Below are 21,740 nucleotides of genomic sequence, written 5' to 3' on the forward strand. Positions count from 1 at the left end.
AGTTGGAAGGTAAGGTAGAGTCCTGGCTCCCTATTAGGGGGAGACAGTCTGGCTTGTTTCACTCTCAGCCCTCCCCATGCGAGCTAGTTCAGGGCTTGCCTCCTGGTCCCATAAGGAATTCCCCAGCTCTGCCTGCTCCTTCCAGCCCTTGTCAGCACACAATGGTAAACAGGTTCTCTCCACCCTTCACCAACCTCAGTGTCCTGGGCCTCTGCCCAGCTCTCCATTCTACGCAACTCCACCCCATCCACGTCAGAAGGAGGAAATGTTTCTTGGAGGACCAGTCTTGCTAGCTTCAAAAAGCAAAAAAATGCCCCCTTCTCTCAGCTAAAAGGGGGTACAGACCACAGCAGAAACTCCCAGGGCAGCTCTCATGACCACTGCAAGAAGTGGGGAGACTATTCCCAGTGGGAGATAAGCCTTCCCCAAGCTCCACTCCAACTAGGCAAAGCAGTGCTGGAAATACTGGGTTCTCAGATCCTAATCTCACTGTGGGTACCGTGATTCATGTATGGTCCCTTCACGTGTCCATACCAAACTGCTATATCTTATTGCTGGATCTTATCAAATTAGTCTTGACTCACTGCTAAGTAAAGCCCCTCCTCTTCCCTGGAAGGAGGGGCTTTACTAAGATTCCCTACTGCCCTACTTGTCTAACAATCTCAGGTCCTGGGCCAAAGGGAGAATGGGAGGTAAGGTGTTTGCCTTGCATGCAGCCAACCCTGTCAGGGTTCCTCACATCACATGTGCTTCCCCCATGCGCCACCAGAGGTCATTTCTGAACACAGAGCCAGGAATAGTCCCTGAGCACTGCTGGGTGCTGCCCCACCAACCCTCCAGCTCAGGTTGTGACTCTTACATCTTCTTCTTCTTCCTCCTCCTCCTCCTTCCCCTCCTTCCCCCCTTCCCCCCTCTCTTCCCTTCCCTTTTTTCCCTCCCCCTGCTTTTGTGGCCACACCTGGTGGTAATCAGGTCCTGCTCCTGGCTCTATGTTCAGGTATTACTCTGGCAGGGCTCAGGGAACCATAAGGGTCTGACTTGGGGATTAAACCCAAGTTAGCTGCATGTGCTCTACCCACTGTACTATCTCTGCAGCCCCTTAGGGCCTCTTATTCCCTGTAAATATGCTTCCTTTGTCTTCTTCTCTAGGTGTCCCATCCCTTGACTCACCCTCCCTTCCCTTTATTCTTATTCTAATGCGGTTCCACTCATTCCTGCCACATTTGGAATTCCTCCTCACCTCTACAAAGCCTTTCCTAACTACTCCAGGACCAGAACAAAATCGATCACTCACTACATTTTAAACACATTTCTCTAGAACTCACATTCCAGGCCATGAATCTACAAAGATGATCAGAGGCTGGAGAGAAAATACAGCAGGCAGGACACTTGCCTTGCACACTACTGACCTGGGTTCAGATCCCCAGCACCCCATGTGGTTCCCTGAATTCTCCAGGAATGACCCCTGAGAGCGGAGAGAGCAATAAGCCCTGAGCACTGCTGGGTGTGGCCCCAAAACAAAACAACCTCCACACCCCATGAATAAAATACGTTTCCTAGCCTTCAGCAAGTCAATCTGACAGAAGAGACAGATGAACTAGCACACAACAGCCAGGGGGAGAGTGCCTGTCCTGCATATATGGGGCTGCCACTTAACATTCCAAGGACCTCCCATAAACTAAGAGTGGCACAGCTTTTTAGAGTCCCTGACACTGCCACCAAGCAGGTACTCTGGCTCACTGCAACGAAGCATGTATGCGAGCAATACAACTAACCTGGTACGGTGCCCATGAGCACCATAACCAAATGTGTGACCCCTGGTTACTACACCAATAAGTACAACAAAAGGAAACGAAGGACAAAAAAAACATTTTTAATAATAATTAGCACATATCGAAGTGCTACCACAGAGCATATAGAAGGTGCTAGGTACAAGAAGCCTCCCATGTTGGGGAGGTGGAGGGAAGCAGGTGTTCAGGGAAAGTTTTAATGGGGAGCTGACTTTTTTATTGTTGTTACTGGGCCATACCTGGTGGACCCTGGCAGTGCTCAGGGGTTCATGAAGTGTTGGGGATGAAACTTGGGGCTCCTATTAAAAAATGCATGTATTCTAGCCCCTTAAGCCATATCCCCTAGCCCAGCCAGCTGACTTTGGAGATGGTCTTCAAAGGGATAAAGGAAGTGGCCAGACTGTCCAGGAGTAATTACTGAATGGCGAGCCAGGAGTAATCCCTGAGCATCACTGGGTGTGACCCAAAAAGGAAGAAAAAAGAAAAGGAAGTGACCAGGGAAAGAAAGGCACCAGATGAGTTATGAGCATGAACGAGTTAAAAGCAATAGGCCTGGCTTCCTTGGGGAATGTGATCCATCCAGTGGAGCCGGTACAGCTTCCCCACCCAACTCTCCACTCTGCTGAGGCGGCATTCCACTAGCAGCTTTCTTCTGGAGGGCAGGGGCTCTGCAGGTGTCTTTTTCTGAAGTGTGTCCTGGCCCTAGGACAAAACCCCTGTCTAGTGGGTGCTCAATAAACATGTGTTCACAGATTAGTTTTGTGACCTCAGCCACTTTGAGCTTTAGTTTTCTTTGCAGTGAAATGGGAATACTATCCTTTATCTTGAGATCGGTTGGATAAGGCAAAGAGAAAGCTTGACAAAGGGACATTCCTTCTCCATCCTGATACTAGTTGTTATTTAAATTTTTGTTGTTGTTGGTAGAGCTGGGAATCAACCCAGGGCTACAACACTTATGCAAGCTACTGCAGAGTTGTGTCCCTAGCCTCCTGATGCAAACTCTATCCTCCTCAAAATCCATGGGGCTGAGCACAGATGTACTCGATGATGGGCTTTTAACAACATTATAATTCAAGTATTCAATTAACATAACCGAATGCCAATTACAACACTTACCGGGCACTTGCCATGTTCCAGGCGTAGTGCTCGGTACTTAACTGGCATGATTTCATTTAGTGCTGACAACTAGCTCATGAGAAACATCCTTTAATTATTTACCCCCTTCTGCAGATGAAGAAACTCAGATTTTCAGCAAGTTAATCACTCTCTAAGGAGAGCAGAGGACCAACCTGGGAGTTGAATCCCAGCTGTGTCTTACTCTTGTGCTGTCACTCAACTCTAGTATGTCATGCTGTCTACTAGGCTGGACACACACATGCCTGATTCCCGGGGAAGCTTGCAGCTTAGTGGCCTCAGAGACACCAAATGCATTTCACCTCACTGGGAGCTGGTATCTACTTCTACAAAATGGAGTTTATGCCGATAACTATATTTTATAGGATTAAGTGAGGTAGTATAGGTGCCCTGTGACTATGCTGGAAGACTGAGGAGCTCACTCAGAGGAGAAGAGGGAGCCCAAATGAAAGTACATAAGAAACACAGAACAATGGTGAGATTTTTTTTTTTTTTTGGCTTTTTGGGTCACACCCAGTGATGCTCAGGGCTGACTCCTGGCTCTGCACTCAGGAAGCACTCCTGGCGGTGCTCAGGATATAGGATGCTGGGAATCAAACCTGGGTCAGCCGTATGCAAGGCAAAAGGCCTACCAGCTGTACTATCGCTCCAGCCCCAAGAATGGTGAGAATTTAAAGCAAATTCTCACTCCTTCCCCAAATGACTACCACTACCCAGGAAGAAAGCGGTCTCAGGAGACCTATGGTTGCACGCTGTATGCTTTAAGTCGAATATTTCAGAAGATCTAACACTGCTCTCACTTCTGCTTTATCCCCACAGACTAAAGCAAAATATCAGGTTTTTAAATATGTATCCTCAGAGTCAGGGTCACCTAATGGCTCTGCTCCCAAATGACTCAATGAGAAACAGGGGTGGGGGGAATTTCTAATCTGCCCTGGCAGACTTGAAAACTCCAGACCACACAAGTTGAGTGAGACTGGCTCCTGCCTTACCCTTAAAGACCAAAGGTGGTAGACATGAGAACTGGGTGAAACTGAAGCTTCAAAACCAGACTGCCTTATTCTCTCATCATTATGTCAAACATCTGAAGTGAGGATAGTTAATATAAAACCTATCAGATGCCATGGAGCCCTTACTTTGTGGCAGACCCTGTACTGGCTGCTTTATCAACATCACTGCCCTTAACTTCATAATATCCCCCCCTTCCCAAAGAGCACCATCTGACCCACATAGACATAAGGCTACAAAGTAAGTCAGGGACCAGAGAGAAAGTAGAGTTACCTTGCACACAGCAGATTTGAATTCAGTCCCTGGAACCACATCTGGCCCCCGAGCCCTGCCAGGATCCTGAGCACAGAGCCAGGAGTAAGACCTAAGCACTGCCAGGTATGGCCCAAAACAATCCAAAAAAAGTGAGTCAGACTTGCAGCCAGGACTGCTAGTGTCCTGAACCCAATCTCACCCAGGCCCAAGTTTAGAGTCTTCCTATTTTTTTTTTTTTCCTGTGAAACCAAAACAAGGGAAAGGAAAGAAGCAGCAGCACCCTTAAAAGTGGCTGGCTGCAAAGAACCACACTGGACATACAGTCGGGGCCAGAAGGAGAAGGAAAACTCCACATTATGTTCCTTGGCAACCTCACAACTCTGCTGCTCCTTGTCTCATCTTGGGGGTACCTATTAGAGATACGTGTGTGGAGACCCAGGACAGGAAGTATGCATCCATCATAACAATTCTACATCAAAAGCAACTCAAGAAGCCTACTATGAATGTAAATATTTGGAGCTTGGCTGAAGTTCTATGGCTGAGAAAGGGAGGGAAGACAGGCCTCACAGTGGCTAACAGTTTTGGTAAAATGTAAAATTGGGAAGGAGGAATCCTGTGTTCCAGATCCAATATGATCATTTGCTTGGCTTTAATTTTCTTGTCTGTAAACAGGGTTAAATAAAGCACATCCTATTGTTTCTATAAGGATTACTACAGGGCAAGGAGGAGAAAAGCATTTTGCAGACTAAAGAGCAGACAGATCAGAGGGTCCTTTGATTTGATTACACTCCCAAGTCAGGCAGGCCACAAAGCAAAGGCCTACATCCAGAGAAAGGTCCTCTCACAAGAAGGAGCAGAGCATGCTGGAGGCAGTGGCTTCTTTCCGCTCTGACCTGAACAATCCCTTGCAATTGTGTAGTTTCTCAAGAAAAACTTCTCAAAGCACTTTGCATATATACCAAGTCAGAGAATTTAAAAGTAGAAAAGATCTTCAACATCACCCTATTAAAACTGCCTTAGTTGTTTGTGAGGGGAAACTGAGGTAGAAAGATTCAGCAATGTTTTGAGGTCACAGAGTCAGTTTGTGGCTTAGAACTCAGATTTCCGGCCTGGTACAGCAGTCTTGTTTACATAATGCTTCTAATCTAGTTATTTGGACTATCCTCATGATCTGTTTGTACACACACCACACCTTTAGCTTCTAGCTTAGTAGTTAACCACTTAAGGACTGACTTCAGTGGCAAGTCCTACAAGGAGTGTGTGTGTGTGTGTGTGTGCCCCTTGGGCTAACACACAGAGTAAAGGCCTGGGAGAAACCGGACTATCAACTCTAAGGTCAGGTGAGACAATGAGCCAAGCCCCAACCACAAGGGTAAGGAATAGAGCTGGCAGCAGCACCTGACTCCTGTGCCCTTTCCACATACTTGATAAAATCCCTATCTGCACCCAGGATCTCTTCTGAGAAATGAGTGGGTTCCCCTAAATTCTAAGGGTTTGGCTTCTCATCAGCATCAAATCTGCTTCTAACTGTCCCATCTACAGCTGAATCAGGGATGGGATGAACAGAAATCTCGAACAGAAATCTCCAGATAAGGTTAACCCAGCCCTCTGCCTGCCTCAGCTTCCTCTGAGCCCAAAGGCTTAAACCTTCCCCTTCCCACCATCACATTCTAAGAGAGGGGTTTTATGGCCTTACACTCACTCCTCTTCTGGCTCTCCCTGAGGCCTTCCTTGCCAATAGTATTTACCAGGCAGACCACAGCGCTCAGTACCTCTCTCCCTGACACCCTCCCAACCAGGTCAGCTAGCCCTCTCTCCTACTGGAGAGACAAAGAACCCCTTGATGTACTCTGGGTGTGCCAGTCTATGCCAGGCAGCTTGGGGAGTCCAGAACTGTGGGAAAGCACAGTCAGCAGCAGCCTATGTCCATAGCAGACAAAAGGTCACAGCTGGCCTCCCCTCCCTGTGGCCAGAATGCTCTTGGACAGGTTCTGCGAGAAGTCAGGGCCCCTTTAACCTGTTCTAAACTTTCCTTCCTCCCCACTAGTCCACATAGCCAGGCAGTTAAAGAACAAAATCGTAACTATTTATTGTTGAGTTTTGGTTTTTTGGGGTTTTTTTGTGTTTTTTTTAGGGATGGGGGCACACCTGGTGGTGCTCAGGGCTTACTCCTGGCCCTGTGCTCAAGGATCACTTCTGATGGGGCTCAAGGGACCATATTCTACCCACTATACTATCTCACCGGCCCCTATTGGCCATTTCATCTTCACAGTTCACAGCTCCAGACCTCTCCCAGGTCCCACCACAATCTTCTGGAGCTGTCCTAGGATCTCCCAACTGGTCTCACCATAAAGAGGGCCTGCTCCTCTTGAGGCCATCTTCCACGCCAGCACAAGCCTGACTTTGATGAAAAACACATTCAAGATTAGGCCAACAATGCCCAACATTTTTTCCTTTCCTCTCCTTCACTCACATTTTCCTCATGCCCCCCGCTCTTCCTGTAATTTCTGCTCTTGCCATACCACATTTCTCAGAGAGCTGACTTTTGAGTGGACTTTGCACATGGAAGGGGCTCTTCAATAGAATGAAACCTCAATCAACTGCCACTGCTTGCTAGGCTTCTATAGGTGAAGCTGGCTACTGCTTCCTTCATATATATTCCTAAAGTAACAACACACCTCAATTATAGCCTTTACTGGCTATAATTACTGTTCAACACTGTGATGATTTACTTGTGATTCTATTTTTCAACCAGTCTTTCAACACCCCTTGAGAGCAACAAGACACAGATGTCTTGTTCAATTCTGAATCTCCTATTCTAGTCTCAGGGCTGGCAGAGTAGGTGCTCCATAAACGTTGGGTAGAGAAACTCACTGCTAAGACAGATAAGCTAGCAAAAGTAAATCAAGGCTTTCTCTTAGAGGTTTCTGAGACCACTGCCTAATTCTCTACCTAACGACCTGAATAACAATAAAGAGGAAACAATGAGGGTCTTGGGCTGAAGAGGCCTGGAATGTTGGAGGAAGGAAGAAGAGAAAGTGAAAGGTGAGAAAATAAAAGTCAAAGCTGGCAGCTGCCCTGAAATCCTGCATAAGCAGTTTCTAAGCAGGTGAAACAACAGGAGTCAATCCTTTGCCAGTGGCTCAGCCAGGAAAGTTTTCTCCTTGATAGGGAGGGTAACTAGGTCCAAGAGAAGAGCAGAATTACCAGGGACCGATAAATAAGATAAATAAGGTGTCCTCCTCCTTCTGGTGTGCTGCTGCAGGAAAAAAAGTGATCAGTAAGAGTTGCTAGAGAGACAGTAGCAACAGTAACAGGTAGGGTACATGCCTTGCACAAGGTGGACCCTGGTTTGGTTCCCAGCAGTGGTTCCCTGCCACCCTCTGCCCCCCTCCCCCCACACACACTCACACACAAGAAACCACTAGGAATAATCCCTGAGCACAGAGCCAGAAGTAAGCCCTGTGTATAGCTGGATGTGGATCAACAAAAGGTCATTAGTTGGATACTGACAATGGGTGGGAGACTGTGCTAGTGGGTAATGAATGCATCCCAGCCTGGAGGCTCAATTAGCTCAAAGAGAGAAGAGAATGAGCAAGGCCATATAGCTGCAGTGGCTATATAGCTGCAGTGTCATATAGACTGAGTGTCAAAAATTCTGGAACTCTTTCCTAATATGACTGCACTGTTATTTAACTGTGAGGCTTCTCCAAACCTTCAATTCTTGCACAGGGAACATAATCTCCATCTTACATAAAGAAACAGTTCTTGTAAGCTGGTGATAATACAGTAGGTAAGGCACTTGACTTGTATGCAGCTGACCCACACTCAATCTTGGGCATATGGTGCCCAACCTTATGGTGCCCCGAGTCCACGAGGAGTGATCCCTGAATAGGAAGGAAGGAAGGAAGGAAGGAAGGAAGGAAGGAAGGAAAGAAGGAAGGAAGGAAGGAAGGAAGGAAGGAAGGAAGGAAGGAAGGAAGGAAGGAAGGACCAAAAGGCAGAAATTGGATATCAAAGTCAAATGAGCATTACATAGTATTTTGAGTCAAGAGCAATAAAGTATGAACTCTGCTATGGGCAGGCTAGACCTGGTCATGCTACCAGGGCTTCCCCAGGATCCTTCTCACTGGGTCCGCCTTTTTCTGACTTGGCTAGTCATGGACTAGACTTAGTACTGGGACTTGCCTTGTCTTACATGCTGAAATAGGAAGGTGACAGTTTCTGCTAACTCCTGTGCTGGGTGTGGGAGTCTCAGGGACTGGTAAGCATCTGATATTCTGCCAGCTGCCACCTTAGCAAGGTTTAGTGACTGGATTTATCATCAAAACACAAGTTCTAGTCCAATTCTTCCATTTACCAGCATTGAACCTGGGACGTTTTCTTCTCAGATCTTCAGTCTACTAGTCTACAGAATGAAGATAGCCACTTCTCTGAGAGGAAAGTGAAGGTTCATCATTGGTAATAGTTCAACCCTGCCCATGGGGTTGGACCACCCTGGCACTCATTATCAGAGATAGAGATGGAAAACAGAAAATGAAGAGGCCCCAAAGCACCACCAGGAGCTTCCACTGAATGAAAAGGCAGGAATGGCCCCTGAGCAACGCTGGGAGTGGTGGGGTGGGGTGGGACAGGGGAGTGGCAGGGGAGGGGAGAAGGCCTAGAGAGATAATAGAGGAATTTAAGCACTTGCTTTCCATGCAATAGACTCAGTCTCAGCCCAACTTATGAACCCTCTAAGTACCACCAGGAGTGATTCCTGAGTAGAGGGCCAGAAATAAGTCCTGAGGGGCTGGAGTGATAGCACAGCAGGTAGGGCATTTGCCTTGCACGTGGCTGACCTAGGTTCGATTACCCAGCATCTCATATGGTCCCCCGAGCACCGCCAGGAGTAATTCGTGAGTGCAGAGCCAGGAGTAACCCCTGAGCATCGCCGGGTGTGACCCAAAAAGCAAAAAAAAAAAAGAAAGAAAGAAGTCCTGAGCATTTTAGAGTGGCCCAACAACCATCTGCCACTCGCTCCTCCCCACACACACACACCTCACACACACAAAAGAGAGGTGAAAAATAAAAGAAAAAAATATCAGCTACTACTACATGCTTTAAGGGGTGGGGTACATTCAATGAATGCCTACTATACCATGCTCTATTAAAATATCAGTTCAGGGGCAGGAGGCATAGTATAGAGGGTAGGGTACTGCCTTGCACACAGCAATCTAGGACCAATCCCTGGCATCCCTTATGGCCCTCAAAACACTGACAGTAGCAATTTCTGAGTACAAAACCAGGAATAATCCACTGCTGGGTGTGGCCCCAAACACTACCCCCACCCCCACCCCCATCCCCGTCCCCCCCAAAAAAAATATTTTTAAATAAAACATCAGTCTAGGAGCCTTAAAAGATAGCACAAGAGATAAAGCACTCGCCTTGCATGCTGCTGACCCAGTTCAATCCTTCACATGACATATGTCCCCAAGCATTAACAAAGGTCACTCTAGTATGGAATCTGGGATAGCTCCCAATCAATATAGGGTGTGGTCCCTACCCTCCTACCTCACAAAGACAAAAGATTGGTTCATTTAAACTTCACAACCACCTGCGAAGTCACTATAATTATAACCAGTTCACAATGGGAAACTGAGACTCAGAAAAGTGAAGCAGTAGGTCCAAGGTCACACAGTCAACCAGACTCCAGAATTTGTGTAAGGAGGGAGCCTACAGCACTGCCTTTCTTCCACCTCCATGTAAACAGACTGGTTGGCTGGACCATTGCCAGGCCTCACTGGCCTTCTGGAGGTTCTGTTTCAGACCCAGAGACTGGCAGGACAAAACATCCAGCAGGCCCCATGGCCTTATCTCTTTCCCACAGCTTAGGATTTCCTAGCAGACGGACACACAGGCACCTTCCCAGGGCAGCAGCTGGTATGCTGCCCACCTGCCCCCCTCACCAAGTTGAGTCTTGTCTGAAGCCCTAGAACACCAAAAGGCCACTAAGCCTGATTTCCCTTTGAGACTAGAGGACGTAGAGGAGACAAAATGGAAGGACTATGATCTAAAGTTAAAAACCTATGTGTAACTGCCTCCTTCCAGATGGGCCACCCAGGGAATACTCCACAACCAGCAACAGGTTCTCTGTGGCACTATAACAGCAAAAGAACAGAGGATGTTCTGAATTCACGAAGAGGAGAAGGTAATGAGAAGGCAGGGAGGCAGGCTCTGGCCTGTCAGAGTGCCCTGGCTCTACCCCAACAAAAACTGGCAAACTATAGGGATGCCAATTAAGCCAGTTCTACAATTTCCAAAATCACAGGGGCTACATTGTTGGCCAGAAGTAGTGGAGGACTTAGGAGACAGGGAAACTGAATCAGCAGAAGACACAACTATTATTCCAGATGTTTCTCCACGGGCCCAGCTCAGATCCTTCACTCCCTTAACAGGAAGTCAACACCCACGGGATCTCAGAGAGCATAGCTCCTCACCTCATCTGGCCTACAGCACCAAACAGACTGACGCTGGGTGGAGAGTTGCAGGAGGCCAGTTCTGACAATCACATGGGAAAAGTGGAGGGAGGTCAGGGTCACGGCTCTCTCAAGCATCTCCCTTAGACCAGGAGACCTCTATCCAGCTGGTACCCTTCATTCCCTTCCTGACTTCCTCCTCTTGCTGCAGAAGGAACTCAAACACATCTACTCAGGAACATTAGCCATCACTTCTTCCTAAGGACACTTCTTTCTTTTCCTCTGGTCTTTCTTAGCCTTCAACAACCAGCTCAGTCCCCAGCCAAGCCAAAATAATAGTGTCGCCAGTATCACTGTCTGTGCCCATGCCTTTCACAGGGCCCTTCCCTGACTGGCTCTCTTGTCTCCCTTACTGGCAGGCAGGCCCACCCAAGATTCCCTGCAGAATAGACTCAAAAGACAAATAAGAACTGAGAGATAGAGGGTAAGGCATTTGCACTGCCTGCAGCCACTATAGGGTAGATTCTGGTAATATATATACCCACCCCCAAACACCAGCACCACCAAGAGTGACTCCAAAGCATAAAGCTAGGAGTAGCCCCTGAGCACTGCTGGGTATAATCCAAAACCGAAAAATAGAAGACAAATAAAGTGAAGAAATGGAAAAGAGCCTAGGGCTGGGAATCAGGAATTCTGGAGTTTAATTCCTGGCTTTGCTCCTAGTAGACTAAAGAGATATGGCTAATCACTCCTCTCTGAGCTCAATTTATATACAGATATAAATATATAGATAAAATGAAGGGCTTCTCTAAGTGAAGCATGTCACTTTCATCAGCTTTCTCACTTGAAATGTCTATCAGTAAATGGTATTTATTAAATAAATAATGAGCATTTACTTCTCTAAGGTCCTAAGGAGAAACGATGATTAAAGCTGGCCTCAACCCTAAAGCTTGTCAATCTAATAAACTGGTATAACAACACACACTTCCCCTTGCTAACTGGGCCATCCCAGTTAGCCTCCTACACAACTCATGAATGAAGAATGCTGAGCCAGGAAAAGTAAGAGCAGGCAGGTTCCAGCTAGGCACTTTGTTTTACCTGTCCAACACCTGATTTCCTACTAGAACCATAGGTCATATGAATGAATCAGTGAAAACTACCCAACTGGGTTCAAGTCCTGATTCTGCCAGTAATATGCCATGTGATTTACTTTTGGGTGGGAGAGAGGGTCTTGGGCCACATCCAGCTGAACTTCTGGCTCTGAGCTCAGGGATCGCTTTTGGTGAGCCTAGGGGACCATACGCGGTGCCAGGAATCAAGCCCAAGGGTCTTACCACTGTATTATCTTTCAGGCCTGTGCTATGTGATCTTTACATGAGCTATCTTATCTGGGCCTCAGTTCCTTATCTTTATAATAAATAAAGGTTAAATGGATCAATTTCTTAAAATCCCCTCCAGTCACAATCTATTTTTCGGAGACACCTAAAAGTCAGTCATCTATGCAAGGTAACCTCTGATCTGCTTTCTTTTCCACCCCCAAGTCCCTGGCAACTGCCAAAATTGACCTTCCTGAGACAACCTTTGGCCCACGGTGGCTGAAAGAGACCTTTAGTCTGAAGTCAGAGTCCCCCACCATCTCCACTGCTGCCATCTGTGGTAATGTTTCACTTCTCTGGGATAGCACATGGACTCTTAGCCCTCAACCACGAGACTGGGTTAAGGGCGGTCACCCTGAAACTTCCCATAACTTCCCCTCTTAGGGCCTTGGGCAGGGACTTAACTTTTGATGTTTTTTAGAACCACAATATAAACAGGGGGCATCTAAGCTTTCAGACACCAGAGATTTTGGGTTGGCTGACAGTGAAGAAAATGAGGCAGGAACAGGCTGGGACCTGGGATCTGACCCTGGTCTGACAGACACCAGTTCTGCAGAGGGTGTCTACAGAAACCGGGTTTGTGGTTGGAGGGCGGGGAAGACAGATGTCTGCCTGGTTAGGAACTACAGCCAAAGGGAGGTGCTCCCACTCGGGCCTCTTTCTGTCCACAAGTGCCAGAGGTACGCCCTAGTTTTTCTCAATTCTCAGACTCTTAGAAAGTAAAGAAAGGGAAGCCGCAGTTTTCTTGGCACTGCTGTGTCAGGCAGTGTGCTAGGCTAACCTTCACATACCTGATCTCAGTTAATGTCCATAGTAATCTTCGGAGTAGGTATTACTGTTGTCCTTTACAGTGAGTAAACAGACCCAGAGATTCAGGATCTTGCCCAAGGTCACACAGCTAGTGAGTATGATTTCCTGAGTCAGGCCTTCTCCCACTTTATCACACTGCTCAGATTTAGTAGCTGCCCAACAAGCATGCAGTAACAGTTCCTATGTCCCAAAATGCACCATCCCATCTGAGCTCTTCTGAGATCCAAATGCAACTTGGAATTCCTTCCTCACTTAAGACCTCTCTCCTTCCAGGGCTGATTCTTTGCATCTGTTCCTCAATTCAAAAAACACCCTAAGTCCCCATTTATTCCTCCAAGCTAGTCCCTGGAGTTCTGCGACAAGGTATTACGGTGAGGGACCTGAATGAGGGGTGCTCTCTGAGTCCTGAAAAAGAGCAAGTCAGTGGAGGCTGAGGAAAGATCTCCTGGGTAGGTAGGAAGGGGCTCTCTCCCTGAGGGAGGAGCCTACATTTCTCCCCAGGAGGAGATGTGGTGAATGTGAGATCTGGGGTGAGGGCAATCCTGGAAGTGACTTTTCTGAAGCTGCTTATGTCCGGTGGGTTTTGAAACACAGTCAAAGCCTTTCCATAAGTCCTGCGAAGCTGGGGGGGCGAAGACAGGTAGGCATGACGGCAGAGAAGGGGAGCACAAATTGACTTGTGGCTCTTAGTAAGGACCCGGCCAGGGGCGGGGGGAGGGGTGAAGGGGTGTTGGGAGGGAGTGTCTCAGTGGACAGTGGGACTGCCCAAATCTGCCCATTCCGGAGACAAGGCGCTGCCCAGCTGCCTCCCAGTTCTCGGCCTGTGCTCGGTGTCTGGGGAGCCCTGGGAAGAAGATCTGGATTGCTCCGAGCACAGACCCCCAGATCTCCCTGCCAGCCCACTGCCCATCCCTGGTTCCTCAGCTTCCACAAGGGACAGCTGACAGTCCTCTCAGTGAGGGGCTGTCCCCCCAGCCCCCCGCCCCCCGCGCTGGGAACTGGGAAGGGGGAGTGTCCACCCACCTGTTGCCCGTGTCAGCGAGCAATCTGCTACCCAGGGGGCAAGGGAGAGGCAGGATTGGGGCGGGGTGGGGGCGGGGGGGGGGCTGCTGAATCCCAGCTGGGACTGGCTGCCCCAATTTCTGTCCATCCCTAGGAAAGGGTCCACGGGCCCCTGCGTGGGATGGGGCAGAGAGGCGTGTTCTGACGTCCAGGTGGGGAGGGATGTGGGGGGTACTGCGGCAGATCTGTCTGTCCGGAGAGGGGCAGCCACCTAGGAGCCGCCTGGGGGGCCTTTCGCTCCCACAGCAAGAGGACACTCCCTCTGGGGGGGGACGGGTCAGCGGAGGGGGGCCAGGGAGGAGGGGCTGGCCCGTCGGGGCCCAGGTCGGAAGCGGACTCGCGGGTGAGGGGGCGGGTCCGGCGGCCCGAGGGGGAGGCGGGGAGGCGGAGGGGAGAGAAGGGCGGGTGGTCCCCGGCCGGGAGCGGGGCTCGTCAGTCGGTCTGTCCGGCAGGCGGCGGCGACCCTCCCGAGGGCCCCCGCACGTCCCGCGCCCGGCCCCGGCCCCCGGCCCCCGCCCCGCCGCCCCCAGCGCCGGCCCCCCCGCGAACCCCGGAGCCACTCACGAGCCTTCGGCGCCCTGCGAGCCCACGATGAAGCCGAACTTGTCGATGCGGCGCTCGGCGAAGCCGTTGGCCTCCGAGTCGGAGCCCAGGGAGCTGAGCTCGTCGGCAGTGGCGGCGTCGGGGCCCGGGGCCAGGCTCTCCCGGGTTCCCGACAGGCTCTCGCCGGCCGCGGGCACGCGCGGCCCGTTCTCCCCGCGGCTCTTCGCCATCCCGGCCGCACCCGCCGCCTCAGCCTCCGCGGCCACCTCAGCCACCTCAGCCGCCCCGCCGCCGCCGACGCCGCCGACGCCCCGCCCCCGCCCCGGATCCATTGGCCGCCGCAAAGACGGGGGCGGACCCTAAACCCAGAAGGGAGCTTCCCCCCACACCCAATGGGAGCCGCGGACCCCGGGGCCCGCCCACCTTCCCCAGGCTGGCGCCAAGAGGCCCGACGTGAGGGGGCGGGGCAGCCGTCACCGGAGCCCCGCCCACCGTGCTGCCAATCAAGACGGAGCACCTGAACCGGCTCCTCTGGCCTTTCCCGGCAGCCGCCCGATCACCTGCAAACCTGCACGGGCAGAGGCGGAGCGCATTGGTGGGAGTTGCACAGCTGCCTCTTGAGCCCCGATTCCTCGTGAGACCTCAGGGACCTCTGGATTGTTCCAGCTATTTGTGTTTACGAACTTTGAGGAGCCTCAAATGGCTCGCGGTCGGGAGTTTCACAGCTTCTTCAGCTGTTCCCTGTTTCTGGAATTTTAGCTCTTGGGAAACCCGATTAATATGAATAACGACCAACGCTTATTGATCATAGCCCTACCGATTTTCTCTTTATAAAAAACAGCCTCGGGGCCGGAGTGATAGTACAGCGGATGAAAGGTTTGTCTTGCATGCGGTGTATCTGAGTTCAATCACCGGCATCCCATCTGGTCCCCCAAGCACCGTCAGCAGTAATTCCTGAGTGCAGAGCCAGGACTAACCCCTGAGCATTGCTGGATGTGACACAAAGAGAAAAAAAATAAACAGCCTCAAAGAGGGGCCAGAGAGATAAGTACCGCTAGTAGGATAGTAGGATGCTTGCCTTGAATGCAGCTGATTCGGGTTCCACCCCCTGCCCCCATGTGGTCTCCCCCACCAACCAGCCCGTCAGAAGTGAACCCTGAGCACAAAACCCTGAGCACAGAGCCCTGAGCACCACCTGGTGTGGCTTAAAAAAAATTCCCAAAATGGCTTTATTGAGATGAAATGAACATGCCATAAAAACCAAACATTTAAAGTGTACAGTTCATTGTTTTTGAAGCATATTTATAGAGTTGTGCAACCATCACCATAATCTAATTTAGAACACTTTCATCACCCGGAAAGGAAACTCCTACCCATTAGCTGTCACTCCTCTTCCTCCCTCCCCCAGCCCCTAGCAACCTCCAGGGTTCTCCTGTCTTTATAGGTCTTTTTTTCCGGACATTCCATATAAATGGAATGAATCATATACTACATGACCTTTTGTGTCTGACTTTGTTTACTTGGTATAATGCTCTCAAGATTAATCCATAGTGTGGCATGCATCAGTACTTTATTCAATTTATTTGTCAAGGTTTGGCGGGGGGACATACCCAGAAATACTCAGATGCTACTCTTTTACAATTTGCAATGGCAATTGATTAGGAGTAGCAAATGGCTAGGAATAGTTGTTGTGTGATAAGTCAGTTGTTCCCCATGGTGCTGAAAGACTGTGAGTTGCTGGGAGTTGAATCTGGGCCTCCCACAGGCAACGTGTGCATGTTCCAGACCGTTCAACCATCACTCTGGCACTCTTATGGTTTATAAGTCACATTCATCTTGTCACAAAACATTTTTCTGCAGACCTGTGTGGGAGACAGGCACAGAGTGGGGAATGGACTGGAAGAACCAGGACTAAGCTGAGTGGCTGGCTATAAAATGGGCCATGGAGGGGCCCAGTGCAAGCCCAGATAGTAGGGAAGCTTTGAGCCTTGAATGATTTCCCTCACCAAGGCCTTGATGCCATGTGGCTCAGACATTCTTGAGTTCACTGTGTAATCTTCACATTCCATAGGCTTCCAGTTTTCCATAAACAGAGCAACAGCAGACATGGGAGTGGGCACGGGCTATTTTGGTCTTAAATCCTCCATCTGGAAGAACATTCCTTCCAGACAGAGTGGTGGGCTTAGTCACAGCTTCCAGGACGGACTGGGGTTCTCATGGGGGGTGGGGGGATGGGTCTAGCCCAGGGAAGTGGGAGGAGAGTCCGAGCTGGAGCAGACATGAAGCTCTAAGTCTGATAAAGTCTTCACAGCCCTTTGACTCAATCATTTGTTTAGTTTGTTTTTGGTTTTGGTCGTACCCAGAGATGCTCAGGGGTTACTCCTGGCTGTGCACTCAGGAATCACTCCTGGCAGTGCTAGGGGGCCCATAGGGAATTCTGGGGATTGAAGCCTGGTCAGCCATGTGCAAGGCAAGTGGCTTACCTGCTGTACTATCGCTCAGATCCCTGACTCGACCATTTATGTGTGATGGTCTTACCAGACATGATCAGAGGAAACTCGTACCCATTAGCTGTCACTCCCCTTTCTCCCTCCCCCAGTCCCTAGCAATCTCCAAAATCTGGAAGGACATACTTTCAGTGATGTTCACCTCTTGGGTATTTGTGGTTGGAGGGTAGGGGAGAAAGCAGACACCCGTTTCCACCTTTGATAGATTAAACAGATGCTTCTCAAATTAAGGCTTCAAACAGGAGAGAGCTCAACGGGCTGAACATACACTTTGCACACAAGAGGCCCAGGTTCAATCCCCTGTAGCACATCCTCCAGCAACACTGGGAGTAACCTCCTGAGCACTGCTAGGTGTGGTACCAAAACAAAAACACACTCATGTTAAGGTCCTGATGTCTGAGTTTCCAATTTTCCTACCTAATATTATCTAGGCTCCATATCTATGTGAGTAAATCACTTGAATAAATAACTTCTCTGAGTTCATCTGCAAAATGGAAATACTGAAAAAGGTTATAGAGACTTTATTGTGCTTAAGACATGCTAAGCATCTGGCACATGGAGATAGCCAGTACATGGCAGTCAGTAGTGATGGCATTTGTAGTTTGCAGAGCACATGCAAGATCTTTATTGTCTTAAATATTTTCCACCACAGTCTGTAACAGGAGGGTTAGCTTGATTGAATCCATGACATATGGCTTGGGATTCTTCATGGTTGTGTCCTTTATCCAGAATAACTGGACATTTCTGTGCAAATTTGCTGAATTTCTCAGACATGTTTCTTTTCAGGAAATTAAAAACAATAATTAGTGAGAAGTCAGTGAGCACTCTCTCAAATCTCCTGTACATTGTAGGTAGACAGTAAATGTTACATTTCTTTTATTTTTTCATTGATTTTTATTTTTATTTATTTATTTTTTTCCTTTCTGGGTCACACCTGGAGATACACAGGGGTTACTCCTGGTTCTGCACTCAGGAATCACTCCTGGCGGTGCTCAGACGACCATATGGGATGCTGGGAATCGAACCCGGGTCGGCTGTGTGCTAGGCAAATACCCTACCCACTGTGCTATTGCTCCAGCCCCAAATGTTACCTTTCTTTAGTTTCTCAAATTCCAAAGCTCCTTATTTGCTACATTACAATGGGGCCAAATATTATTCTTGATCAAGAGATTGATCAAGAGATAAATTCCCAGCCCATTAGTTAATATTCCAATGGAGGCCGGTGAACAGGAACAGACTATTTGTTACGTATATTTAGAATAAAATGGGGGCTTGGAAAGAGCACAGAGGTTAAGGTGCTTGCCCTGCACACAGATGACTCTGGTTCAATCCCTGGCACTGCACTGTATGGTCCCCAGCACCACCAAGAATGACCCCCAAGTTCAGAGGCAGGAGTAGCTCCAAAGTACCACCGGGTATGCCCCCCAAGTCCCCGAATCCATAAAGGAGGCATCGAGAAAACTGGAGGCAAAGTAAAATGGGGTGGAGGGTAGATGGAAATGAGGAAGCTTCTTCGTGGGGATCTGAGAAAACAGTGCAGAGGAAGCAGGGCAGCAGGTACAAAGTCCTTGAAAGAGAAGCAGGCCCAGAAGATAGTGTGGTTGGAATGGAGAAATAAAGGGAAGGAGAAGTGAGTAAATGGCCCATTGGAATGTCCTGCAGAGTCAGATGGTTCACTGGAGTGCAAACTAAAGAAGGCCACTGGAGCAGAGATATAGTACAAGGGTTAAGGTGTTTGCCTTTGCATGCAAATTCCCAGACCACATATGGTTCCCTGAGCACAGAGCCAGTAATAATAGCCCCCAAGCATCACTGGGTGTGCCCTCAATAAACAAGAAAAAAAAGCAAAGTAGGAGGCCTTCAGTAACAGTGTGAAACATCCGGGTTGTCAGGATGCTGTCGTTTAAGATGAGATGCTTGGCCAGACCAATAGGAATGCAAGTACTATGACATGTGCTTTGCACACGTTTTCTTTTTCTTTCTTTTTTTTTCCGGGGGTGGGGGGCGGGGTCAGGGCATGGAGGGAGGAAGAGGCCATACCTAGCAGTGCTGGGGGGCTATATCAGTGCCAGAGTCCACACCAGGAACACAGCTACACCTTAGCCTTTGTACTATCTCTCTGACCACCACATTGTTTCATCTTTGTACCATGTGGCAGGGACACATAATTCAGCCTTTCTGAACCTGTTTGCTTGAGTGTAAAATAGGAACATGCCCTGACTGTGAATTGAAATGGGCAAAGTGCTTAAAACATTAGAAAATGAGGGGGCCGGAGCAATGTACAGCAGATAGGGTGTTTGTTTTGGATGCAGCTGAGCCAGGTTCAATCCTCCGTATCCCATATGGTCCCCCTGAGCACCTCCAGGAGTGATTCCTGAATGTAGAACCAGGAGAAAGCCCTGAGCATCGCCAGGTGTGGTTCCAACCCCACCCCTTCAAAAAAAAAAAAAAAAAAAGAAAGAAAAGAAAACCAAAACCATTAGGGGGATGAGGTTTCTCATCTTACTACTGGGGTCATTCGTGGATGCTAGGTTAAGATGTTCCTTTAGGCCCCAGCGTAGTCCCCCCTCCTAAGTCCCCAGAGTGCAGCTTCTGTGTGCTCAGCAGTCTGGCCATGAAAGGACGTCTAATGTCAGCGTCTTTATTTGTAATGGGATAGGGCTGAAGTTGGGAAAGTAGAAAACGGGTGTGCAGCAGAATAAAGAACGGATGGAGTCTTTCAAGCTTCTTCTGTCCAAGCACTAAGGACAACAGTTTAGAAGCTATTCAGAAGCTCCAGTTTAGAAGCTCCAGAGGGCTGGAGCAATAGTACATTTGGTAGGACACTTGTCTTGCATGCAGTCAACCTGGGTTCAATCTCCCTTGAACCCCACCAGGAGTAATCCCTGAGCTCAGAGTCAGAAGTAAGTCCTGAAAAACAGTGCGTATGACCCCAAAACCAAAACAAGCAAACTAACAAAAGTATAGAAACTGTTAGTCCAGAGGTTAGAGAGCTAGTACAGGGGTTAAATACTTGCCTTGTACATGGCCAACAAAAGTTTGATCCCCAGCACCACATGTGATCTCGAATAACGCCAGGAATATCCCTTGGAACAGTTGGGAAAGACCCAAAGCCCCACTCCAACAAAAAATTAATTTGTTGATCCCAATGGTAAGAACCAAAACCCAAATGAACAAAAATCCATACAATATTTTGTGAATCCTGTAGTTTAAACTCAAAGATTTTAGTTTAAACTTAAAGCTTCAGGATGTTTGGCCCAAAAGCTATCATCAGATTCAGAGCTATCATCAGAGTTACTGGTTTCATTTTCCTTTCCTTTGTCTTCCTTTTATGGCTGCTTCATCCTAAAGATAGAGCCCCTATGGCAACAGCTTCAAGCTGACATCCTTCTCCCATCCATATGTGGGCTTTCTGGTGGCTTCTATTCAATGGTGTGGCAGCTGATTCCCTTGTGTATCATCCCTTTATAACAGAACACATGCCCATTCTGATCTTATCACAACTCAGGGATAGGGAACATTGATTGGCCTAATTGAATGCCACTTAGTGTAATAGTATCTTCTCAGTAATGGGTAATGATATGATAAGGAACTGGAGTGTATTTTGTCCAGCTTCAGGGATTATATGGCTCAAAGCGACCTGAATTTGCTTACACTTTTCTGGGTAAATAACCAAGGAGAATAGATAAGAAAAAAATTCCCAACTAGGGAAACAATCTTAATTTTAAGATCTTACATTTGACTTTTTTTTCTTTGTTGGGTCACACTCAGTGATGCTCATGGGTTACTCCTGGCAGTGCTTGTTGGAATGAAATGCCAGGGATTGAACTCAGGTTGGCTGTGTGCAAGGCAAATGCCCTACCCGCTGTATACTATTGCTCTGGCTCCACATTTGATTTTTGTATTTTTCTTTAATGCAAAACTAGGACCTGAGAGACAGTTCAGAGCTGGAGTACATGCTTTGCAAGCAAAGAGGCTCAGGTTGGATCCCTAGAACCATAGGTATTCCAGCACCTCTGGGTGTAGTCCCAAAATATAAAGGCTAGTGAGATAGTACAGGAAATAAGGCACCTGCTTCACATGTGGCTAACCTCTGGCATCACATATGGTCCCCTGAGCACTGCCAAGAGTGAGCCCTGAGTACACAGGGTGTGGTTCTTCAAAAACATAAAAATTGTAAACTAGTTTGTTTTGGAGTAACACCTGGCATTGTTACTCCCAGTAGTGCTTTTGTATATGTAACATCATATTACTGTTATGCATTCCCTTGATAAGTCATCTTTCTGCTTTACTACAGAAATAAGTAAAAATTACTTAAGAATTGTTCTAATTACTATATACATAGATTTCCATTGAAGCTTATAACCTAAAAGAACCTAATATAACCTTTAGATAAATTCTATAACAGTGGCATATTCGATATGCCAAAAACAGCAACAAATCTCACAATGGAGACGTTACTGGTGCCCACTCGAGCAAATTGATGAACAAGATGACAGTGCTACAGTGCTACAAAGGATCTGTTGCTTAGTGAGAGTGCCTGCCTTGGGTGTGTGAGACACAGAGCTTGATCCTCAGCACCACAGGAATCTAACAATAAAGGAAAAAAAAAGTCAAATGGTTCTAATAATTAGTGGCTTTCTCTGAGTTACAGGGCCAAGTGCTCATTTCAAGCCACTGGTGGAACTGAAACTAAAATTCCTTACTGTCTAGACTCCCAGAATCCTTTGTTCAGGTAATTTGCATTTAGCAACTCTGAGCATCCAGCTGTTGTGTTTTCCCAACAATACCACAACC

The 21,740-nt window shown here is 48.3% G+C and overlaps 1 protein-coding gene across 1 annotated transcript in view; it reads right to left on the reverse strand.

Annotated features, from left to right (window-relative positions):
• Positions 1–14,757, reverse strand: part of TBC1D10A (TBC1 domain family member 10A) — a 38,862-nt gene extending 24,105 nt beyond the window's left edge. The window contains exon 1 of the mRNA XM_055147484.1: positions 14,458–14,757. Within this exon, the coding sequence (XP_055003459.1) occupies positions 14,458–14,666 (209 nt within the window). The 5' untranslated portion in view covers positions 14,667–14,757. The remainder of the gene's footprint in view (positions 1–14,457) is intronic.
• Positions 14,758–21,740: the final 6,983 nt, after the last annotated feature.

This window comes from Sorex araneus, chromosome 9 (genome assembly GCF_027595985.1).
Source record: "Sorex araneus isolate mSorAra2 chromosome 9, mSorAra2.pri, whole genome shotgun sequence".
NCBI classification, from domain to species: Eukaryota; Metazoa; Chordata; class Mammalia; order Eulipotyphla; family Soricidae; genus Sorex; species Sorex araneus.